Below are 9,430 nucleotides of genomic sequence, written 5' to 3'. Positions count from 1 at the left end.
GACTACATGGAGAAATATGTGAGATCCAACAGATGGATCTATAAATCCCTCCTTCAAGAGGCATTCACAGATGAAAACAAAATGTGTATGAAGATGTTGTAGATTGTCTAAAACGAATCTCATGATAAAGTCATATGGAAAATCAAGACAGGATAGCATTGTGTATCTCAATCAGCCCAGGAGGCAGGGTAACAAAATAAAACATTCTATTTAATTTAGTCATGACAGTAAACAGAAGAACTATTCATCACAAACAATCAGACGTCCCCCCCACAGATGACACTCATCATGGATTCACTTAAAATGTAGTGAAGTTGAGTGAATCCATATCAGCATGCAGGAACAGGACCTATTTTGTCTTGGTAAATTTTCACAAAAAGTTCTAAATGTCATGCATGAATCTTAAATCATTACGATCAGTGCTGCCTCACTGTAACTCTTGAAACAAGGAGGTATATGATATATACATGGCAGGGTAATCTAATCAGCTGTAGCGCTGAGACCTTCACATTTCCTGAAGAGAGAGAGAGACAGCTGAAAACAGGAAGCGTCTGAAAATGAAACACCCTTTACTGTTCAGGTCAGTTCACAATGGGAACAAAGAACTGTTTATTCTGTGTGTGAGCAGCTCTATAAGGACACACACACAGATTAGACATTATTGTAACAATCTCAGCAGAAAGCATAACTTTTAGACCAGATGGGATTTATTACAATATGCTCCCATCTCACACATCCATTATTACTTCTGCGGTTACCCTTTATGTGATTTACTGTGAGTAGACATGGTAATGTGATTTTACAAGAGCATTTATAGGGTGCTTACCTTCCAGTCTGCCTTCAAAACGGTCACAACTGGCCTTTCTACAACATAACCTCTGCAATGAAAGGATTAATTGGCTGAATAATGACATTTGGCATCGTGCCCTATTTTTTTTCCACTGTGAACTAAACTAACAGCAGATCAGGCATTTTATTTTAGCTTCCTTATCTTCCTTTCTTGAATGTTTTCTAGACAAAAGTTGTTACATTCAAGGACAGTTTGACTTGAGAAGGAAATACATGAATCCCGTTTTAAAGGACAAGATGAAAGGTGAAGTAGGGTTTTTAAATTCATTGTAACTTGAACATCTGGGCATGTTCACTCCCTCCTCAGAAGACGAGACAGCATGACAAAGCTTCATTCCTTGTTCATTTATTACAGAAATGTACATTTCACTTTGGAAAACATGTAATCACTCGCTATGGGCCTTTCATAACAATCCATACTTGTTTTGTAAAAAATAAGTATACGCTTTGCGTCACAAGAATGTGTGAAGAAAATGTTCACTGGATATCCCATTATAGCAATTTTCCCAAACCTATTCATTACTAAATGCACATGATGATCACTCCATCAAGCAGAGCAGATCTGGGAACACTTTGCTGCATGGACAGTATTTGAGCAGTTTCTGGAAAAGTATCTCTTTGACAAACTTTCAAGACAGAGTCGAGCTCTCAGACCTAAAGAGAAGATAGCTGGCAGTGCCTAAGGTGGATTTGCAAAGATCTACCACAAACAGAACACCAACCGTTAAAAAATCATGACCAGACTGATTAGGTACATTGTGCAGCGGTACACTCATGTAGTGGCAATGCATTAGTCTATCAGCAGAGACAGTGCTGCCCACTTGAAGTTGTTTTTTTCCTTTTTCAGCAACAATGACTGTGAGCAGGTCAAAAGAGGTTCGGGTAGAATCTCAAACCCTCAACAGAGTCATCTCTACACAGGTGGCCCACCTTCTCAGCCAGCAACAACCTGGAGACAGAGGAAGGAATAGAGAAGAGAAGAATAGCTAAATGAGAAACAAAGACAACTGTGAACGTTATAACATGGTGTCGTAAAACAGATCGCCTGTATCATCTGTACCGATGAGATTCACAACTTACCGTTCTTTAGAGAGAAGAACAGAGAGACCCAAGAGCTTTGCAAACTCCTCTGCTGTCAAGGAGCCTTTGTCGGACACCTGAAGAAGAAAAAAAAGATGCCGAGACGTGGAATTAATTACAAACTTTGAACCTAAAGGCAACTGTGACTTAAGATATATAGCCAAGACAGCATGCTGCTTGATCCGTCTAAAGCGTGTCAATGTCAGTATGATGTTTGTAATGGTAAAGCTTACATTGTCCAGAGCTGAGGCTATCATTTCCTCTTCGCTGTGAGACTGCAGCTGGACCACCATCACACCACTGTCAAACACACGCAGCCTACACAGAGGACAAGATGGATGAAGGAAACAGTGTGTGTGTGTGTGTGTTTGTGTGTGAGTGTGAGTGAGAGAGAGAGAGAGAGAGAGAGAGAGAGAGAGAGAGAGAGAGAGAGGGGGGAATGATGTTTTATGAAGCTAATATAAGGAGCGCTGGCTGAAGAACAGCAACCAGTTTGCGGGTACTAGGACCAGCGTGGTGTTGGAAGTGACAGGAAATGACAGTCGCAGCGGTCTGGACAATACACTCCAACAACAGGAAGTCAGACAGGAAGAGCCTGGCCTCTGGGATATAGTGTAGGCGTCAACCCTGCACTACATAACACAAAGCCTGATCTATACATATATGAAAGAGGGCAGCGATAAATCAAACAATACAAAGACAAACACAACTCACCTCAACGGGAGCTGCAACGACTCAAACATCTTGCAGGCGTTTACCAAATCTTCTGGAGATAAAAGCTGAGCAAAGGGAAAGAAAAGTGACCCCTGTGCCTGACACCAAAGACCTTTGTGTGTAGTGAGAATGTATAGATAGAAAAGCTGTGTATTATTAGTTCAGCTCGAGTGAACATACATGGGTATGCCCACTCAAGTACGGTTCAGTGTTTCTGTGTGTGCATCTGTGAGCATTACCTCCATCCCTCTGGCACGGTTGACGAGACAGTACACCTCAGTGAGAGCCATCATACCGCCACGCTCCTGAGAGAGGGCAAGAGTAATGGAGTCAGAAAATGGAATAGAAGTAGATGACTAACATTAGAGTTTGATCTTCGGTAGATGTAAATCACACCAACCTCCAGAGGAGCCTGTAGCATATCTCCCAGCTGCTTAGCTAGCTGCAAATGGTAATGTGTACCTGATCCATGCGTTTCTCTGGTCACGGGGTCAGCGATACCCATGCTCAGCAGGTAGGACTTAAACCGAATGGTCTATAAAGCAGAACAAAACTGTTAATAAAAAGCAAAACTACTTGGAAAAAATATTGTGGGTAATCACAACATCAGTTGTGTGAGTACTTTATGATTAGTTATTGCTATATGTACAGTAGTTTGAAGCCACGCCCTCTTGTTTCCGTGTCTGATTATGCTGAAGTTCCTACCTCATCTTCTGAAATGTCTCCCTGCTTGTCTTTGATCTTGTTGGCTATAGATCTGGACAGCTCCACCATCTCCTTGGCCTGTTATTTAAAGTAGACAATCACTCAGCAAATCCCACCGCATAGCCGTATATGAGCTGAACACAGGTTTGATATCTATGGCTATGATGTTTGAACATAAGAAGAAATAATTCTGTATTAAATCAACAACTACAGTAAAATATGAACATACAAAGGAAAGCATTCTTTACCTTCACCATCAGCTTACTGAGATCCTCAAAGGCCTGGAAAAAAGAGACTAAATGTGTAATTCGCAATTTTCACAATTAAATAAACCACAAAAACTTCATGGCTACATATATAATTGAAATATCATTCCACAAAAGCCCCGCCCAAAAGTGAACATTCTCCCTAGCGCTACACCCATAACATTATTTTCATTAAGCTACATATATGTCATTTTTATTTCATTTTATTGTATTCATATTCAATAAATACCAACTGAGGTTGCATAAACACATAACGTCATGGATGCCTCATGAAAGTCACAGTGGCTGTGGTCAGCTTGATTTAATGACAGTTACAATAAATTCCCATGGTGACAAGTTTTTGGCAGAAAAAAAAAAAAAAAGACAGCTCTTGAACTAAACCACTCTGTATCCTCAGTTTGCTCACAGTCATTTCCATAAAAATATGGCTAAATAAACAACTTCATCTGGGAGCTTTGAGGAGACACATTTCTCAGTATTTCAGTATTTTTGCTCGACAGTACCTCAGAAATATTTTTGTCTGTTTCTTTCCTCTTCTCCTCTATCTTCCTCTCAATGCCAACAATCCCCACGGCACGTGTTCTTCCTGCCTGCGTGACCACAAAGGAAAGAAAAACACACGTTCTGAAACACACACAGGCACTTTAATAATAGAAGCCTGAACGGAAAGACAAACAGTGAGGAGGGAACAAATTGTGGTCAACTGCTGCTACGGTACATAAATCAATTCTAGTGACTCTGACTTCTTAGTGTTTATCAAAAATTGATGGAATCTCATTTAGAGACACATGACCTAATACAAATGAAAGGACAGAGTTTAACGGCTGACACAGAAGTTTATTTTTACTTTGGTGTGAGTGCTGCTGTGGGACAATGTACTTAAATTGACGTCAATGCCAATTTCTACCAATTGAGCAATACGTGTCACTATTATATATTGGTGAATAAGGCAGAAGAAGTTATGACTAGGCCGATAATATAGACAAGCCCATAAATATGGTGACAACACTGCCATCTTGTGGTACATAAATTGAATTGATAGGCGTGTCATTCCCATGTACATCACCTAATAAAATGCTGAAAGGCAGTTTGGCTTTTAAGAGTCTAACCGGATGAGAAGGAGCATCTGTTCAGCTTCTAACCTGAGAGCCGGTTCCTGTGGGGATGGGCAGTGACGCTGGCGTATTCTCCCATCTCTTCTGAATCATTTCTTCTGTTAGCCTCCTGTGAAACTGCAAGCAAAGGACACCACGTCAGTTCCCAGCAGTAAAGAGTCTCACTTAAGAATGCTCATTAAGAGATGAAAGGGTAAAGCAAAAAGCTCTTTTAACTACTTGTATGAGTGGCACTACCTCAATCTGCCCGTGTTCTTTGAAGGACAGCTTGATGAAGGAGTACTTGCTATGTTGGTAGGGACCTGGCTCCTTGTTGGCAGGTGTTGCATGCAGGTGGATAACTATTTTTGCACTACAGGATAAGAGATGCCAATAGTTAATTCACCATTTACTTCTTTTAAATTAAAATTATTATCAACATTTAAAAAAAATTCTCACTTAAGTTCCACTTACTATTTTTTCCCAGAGCTTTCAACTGCAGGGAGCTATGATATTCTCCCCAAATACAACTACCAGTTATCACACGACCAAAGCTCCATACTTTATTCATGTTATTACAACAGAGCCCTCTTAACAACAAGAAGCATTTGCCAGCTCCAGAAAAAAAGCTATTAAATGAACCCTGACCAAGGGTTTTGGGTCAAATTACACATTTAGGTATAAAAACACACTATTTTGTTGTTTGCTAATTTCTTAATGTAATTCTGAAAGCCTACTTCTCATTTCTGTTCATATTTCTGTGCCCAACACAAGATGTATTTACTGACACTCACCTCTTTCCTATTCCTGCAGCCTGCTCCTCAAAGAAGATGATCTGTGACAGGGGCATGGCTATGCAGCATTCCTGCAAGTGACAAGAGAAATACAGACGTCACACAAGAGAGACACACACAACATAACATATGAAAAGACAAATCTGTGAACGGCAACAACTCTCACACGATCACTGCTGTCTTACATGGTTTTTAACGTCCCTCCAGATCAACCGATGGGTGCTCAACAAGGCGACTCCAACATCAAGCTTAGCCTGGTCCAATGACAGCAGAGCACATGACATTATTATGTTAATTAATCAAACCGTCAATATCATTCAGCTAACGTTCTCTTAATAACATTGTTGCATGGGAGTTGTAGCTGCTGTATTGTTGTGTCAGGCCACAAACTTCGCTATCAGAAGACAAAACTATACCTTATCATCACCGTCATACAGTCTGACACCTCGTTGCTGGATCACTAAAGTTTCGTTTATTTCCAAGAGCCCATTAGACCATGAAAAGCAGTCCATTTTTACTATTACAAACAGACGATTATCGTTTGTTATGCTGCTCTGCCGCCGAGACCCATTTTTATGTTTACTTCCTGTACGCTGTTCAGAATTGCCCTAACTCTGCCTGCTTAAAAACACCAAAATAGAACACGAAAAATATGTATGAATTAAAATATATTTAATCGATAGTTATGTTGCCAATAAATCAAATGCTAGCATTATTGATACCACCAAACAAAATGTAATTATGTTATATCTTCATACTTTGCTGCATGGTGTCTTTTCTGACAGGCTGCCTTCTTTAGGGGTCCTTTTGGCTGTTGACGTTAACAGCGCCAGCTGTCAGGGGGAGCTAGCAAGACTGCTATATTTCGGAGCGCGTTATTTTAAAATTAGTAATGATTTATTTTCTATATCTTCCAGTCTTTATCGTAATTATCGCTAGCACTGGATTTCAACTAAACTTGAATGAATTTATGTCTAAAGAAATCCGCCTTTTCGTTGAGTTGTGCACAGAATTAAGGATTGCTGTAGCTGGCTAGCTTGTTGTTAGCTGCGGACAAATCTGGTGCAGGCAGGATTTGCACTGCAGACACAGCTTCTCTTGTTTGGAAGTCATTGTTCACGGGCGGAAAGTTGTATTTGATATAAGGACTGTAAAGACCTTTATTACGAAACTAAAGGATACGGATTTACTGCAAATATGCAATGCTTTGAATCATGCGTTTGCAGCATTATGAATTTAAATCAGTAACGTTGGATGGCAAGCATGGTATTTAGACTTTAAGTCATCCGAATGCATTTTATCTCAAATCCTCTTATCTGCTGCATTGTAAAACGTGTGTTTACCAATTGCGTGGTATAATAACTGTATTTATTGACCAAGAGGAGCACGTTTATTTAAATCAACAAACATGGATAAGAAATCATTTGATATAGTCTTGGATGAGATAAGAAAGGTAAGGAGTGTCTAATCCCAAATTGTCTGACCGATTTAAGATTTTAAATTCTCTCATTATAGGGATTTTTGGTAATTCTTCATTGTGTGTTTCAGTGTGTCCTGACAGATCAGCGGGTCAAAGCCATAGAGCAGGTGCACGGCTATTTCTCCAGTGAGCAGGTAACCGTCCAAACAGCGACACCTCCATGTATTGTTTACCTCTCGGTTATCAGTTGTAACACTGTCTTAAACATCCGCAGGTGATGGAGATACTGAAATATTTCTCATGGGCGGAGCCACAGATCAAAGCAGTTAAAGCTCTGCAGCATGTGAGTAACACGTGGTTTAAGTGATCGGCACCAAAGTTAACATTTTGCATTGCTAAATATGTTTTCTAAAAACAACATCAATTACAGTGAGGCTCCAAAAAGTTATTATTTTGTGTGTTGCCTTTAGAAAATGGTTGCAATCCCCACAACCAAAGTTGCAAATATCCTGAATTGCTTCACCTTCTCAAAGGACCGACTGATTGTCCTGGAACTAATAGCTTTGTGAGTACATTTTGAAAATGCATTTAAACAAATGATCAAATGTTGTAATATCAGCCGGTTAATTAGTTACTTTTTTAATATGGATTTTTGTTCTCATACAGGAACATTTCAGATGCTCAAAACTACCGTCCTGTGGAGGATCTGTTTCGCATACACTTGTCTGAGAAGAAGCGGGCTCGCAGGATACTGGAGCAAGTAAGTTCACCGATACAAATGTAATCTCATGGTGGTGTTTGTGTTCTAGGTAGGTTTCTGATTTTATGTCTCGGTATCAAAAGACCCTGTGGAACCCCTGTGCAATTTAAAATTAATGAAACGGTCTAAAATGATGCTTTTTAGAATGTGTTCATGCATTATCTTTGACATCCCTAAAAATGTTTCAATGCATGCTGTAAATACAAGCAAACACACTCGCAGTTTCTAAAATATATACTACACTTGTGCGTCACTAGGTATGTAAGGTTGGCTGCAAGGCTCCTGTAGCCATGATCTCCTCGTGTGGTATGATTCCAGGAAACCCGTACCCTAAAGGTAGACCCAGCCTGGTCACTGGCACATTCCCTGTAAGTATGTCCAGGGCTCTCCACTAACATCTTGTACTGGTTAGAGGAAGAACTGTAGAAGGTTAAGTTAAATCTAAAATGTTGATATTTTACTTTGAATGCTGCATACCTTTTTTTCTTAAAAAGTGTGTTGCATACAAAATGTAATTGGGCTGAAATAGCTAATAGTGATACTGAGCTCACAATATGCCTGACTTTGTAGAAATGTATTTTGTTTTTGATACACAGGGAATTCCTCCAGTAAAGAAAGAAGCAGAGAAGAAAGAGGACGCTTCTAACAATCTTGAGGGGAAAGGAATTTCTGCTCGTATCATTGGACCTTTCAAACCTGTAAGCACCAGGATGGGAATCCCACACTGGGATGATGTAACAGTACCAGGGTGCCCCAGAGAACCCTCATAACTAAGCGACGAGGCCTCACATGACTAATAACAATGCTTACACTTAATAAAAACATGGTATAAAAGCCAACGATAGACGACTGTCGGAGTAAGAAATATTTGTAAGAGCACATTAAGAAACACTCTTCACATTTTGATGTAAAGCATGGAAATCAACTTTGCACACTACTCCATTCATTTCTAAATAGTGTAAATGTCATGACTGATGAGGCTATAAAGAATGCTATTCATTAAAGATAATCATCTTGCAATATGGGGACATTTTAATAATACGACCACCATATGCTGCATAAAAATCCCTCATTTGTTGGGCTTTTCTACAGAGCAAGTAGTTTGATCTTCCTGGTTTTCCCTCGGTGTTTTAACAATGTAACATCAATGTGTAACTTGTCTTATATCGCTTTTGAAAACTTGCATTGCAGATTTACAGAGTTAGACAGAACTGGCTGATTAGTTAAGAGTGTTGAGCCTTTTCTCTTCCTTTCCTTTTCTAGTTTCCATCAACCTACAACCCTCATCGGCCCGTGCCCTACCCCATACCACCGTGCCGACCCCACGCCACCATCGCACCAAGTAAGAAATGACCCTCACACACACACACACACTCGTCCCTGCCTTCCCACGCCCTGCCCTGTAATCCAACACTGTATACACAACTTGACGATGATGGGAAAACAGATGTGTAAGATAGAAGGCTCTCAGACAATTGAGGATTTAATAATGCTGCTTTGAGTGGTTTTAGGTACAATGAGGCATGTTTTTTTTCCATCTGGTTGAGGTATAGTTAGTAGTGTGTGTGTGTGTGTGTGTGTGTGTGCGCGCATATGAATGTACGGTGGACGCTATTAATATGTGTAACTACTACTCAGGTGCGTACAACAACGCAGGCTTTGTTTCTGTGGGAGGGGTTATTACAACCAACGTGGCCCCTCCCCCCTACAACTCCACCCACAAAGTAGCAGGTATGATTCGTTGGAAG

At 40.1% G+C, this 9,430-nt stretch overlaps 2 protein-coding genes across 3 annotated transcripts in view; one reads left to right on the top strand and one right to left on the bottom strand.

Moving 5' to 3' along the window:
* Nucleotides 1-1,179: 1,179 nt before the first annotated feature.
* Nucleotides 1,180-6,080, bottom strand: vps36 (vacuolar protein sorting 36 homolog). The gene is made up of 14 exons (XM_031872681.1): nucleotides 5,919-6,080; nucleotides 5,688-5,756; nucleotides 5,503-5,573; nucleotides 4,967-5,081; nucleotides 4,757-4,846; nucleotides 4,118-4,204; nucleotides 3,597-3,629; nucleotides 3,349-3,426; nucleotides 3,044-3,178; nucleotides 2,883-2,948; nucleotides 2,644-2,708; nucleotides 2,163-2,247; nucleotides 1,930-2,006; nucleotides 1,180-1,798 (listed from the first exon to the last, which is right to left on the bottom strand). The coding sequence occupies exons 1-14, from the start codon at nucleotides 6,012-6,014 to the stop codon at nucleotides 1,717-1,719; spliced, it is 1,149 nt and encodes a 382-aa protein (XP_031728541.1). The 5' UTR covers nucleotides 6,015-6,080; the 3' UTR covers nucleotides 1,180-1,716.
* Nucleotides 6,081-6,326: 246 nt separating this feature from the next.
* proser1 (proline and serine rich 1) overlaps nucleotides 6,327-9,430 on the top strand; it is an 8,460-nt gene continuing 5,356 nt past the window's right edge. The window contains exons 1-9 of one of the 2 annotated variants that reach the window (XM_031872736.1): nucleotides 6,327-6,955; nucleotides 7,051-7,116; nucleotides 7,197-7,265; nucleotides 7,393-7,487; nucleotides 7,589-7,682; nucleotides 7,940-8,050; nucleotides 8,279-8,380; nucleotides 8,946-9,024; nucleotides 9,321-9,413. In XM_031872736.1, the coding sequence (XP_031728596.1) occupies nucleotides 6,911-6,955; nucleotides 7,051-7,116; nucleotides 7,197-7,265; nucleotides 7,393-7,487; nucleotides 7,589-7,682; nucleotides 7,940-8,050; nucleotides 8,279-8,380; nucleotides 8,946-9,024; nucleotides 9,321-9,413 (754 nt within the window). In that variant the 5' untranslated portion in view covers nucleotides 6,327-6,910. The remainder of the gene's footprint in view (nucleotides 6,956-7,050; nucleotides 7,117-7,196; nucleotides 7,266-7,392; nucleotides 7,488-7,588; nucleotides 7,683-7,939; nucleotides 8,051-8,278; nucleotides 8,381-8,945; nucleotides 9,025-9,320; nucleotides 9,414-9,430) is intronic. The other variant, XM_031872737.1, reaches the window with a different exon arrangement.

The sequence above is a fragment of the Anarrhichthys ocellatus genome, unplaced genomic scaffold (assembly GCF_004355925.1).
Source record: "Anarrhichthys ocellatus isolate YVR2014 unplaced genomic scaffold, GSC_Weel_1.0 scaffold65, whole genome shotgun sequence".
Taxonomy (NCBI): domain Eukaryota; kingdom Metazoa; phylum Chordata; class Actinopteri; order Perciformes; family Anarhichadidae; genus Anarrhichthys; species Anarrhichthys ocellatus.
The sequence above is the reverse complement of the archived record's forward strand: the minus strand, read 5'-3'. Positions and strand labels throughout refer to the sequence as shown.

What these genes read in the sequence shown, in the direction of transcription:
- vps36 (XM_031872681.1), bottom strand. Translation starts at nt 6,014, where the DNA reads ATGGACTGCTTTTCATGGTCTAATGGGCTCTTGGAAATAAACGAAACT. An exon ending in AAGAACACGGGCAGATTGAG is followed by an intron (nt 4,847 to 4,966) that starts GTAGTGCCACTC and finishes CTTTGCTTGCAG; the next exon opens with TTTCACAGGAGGCTAACAGA. An exon ending in TCGTTGCAGCTCCCGTTGAG is followed by an intron (nt 2,248 to 2,643) that starts GTGAGTTGTGTT and finishes TCCTCTGTGTAG; the next exon opens with GCTGCGTGTGTTTGACAGTG.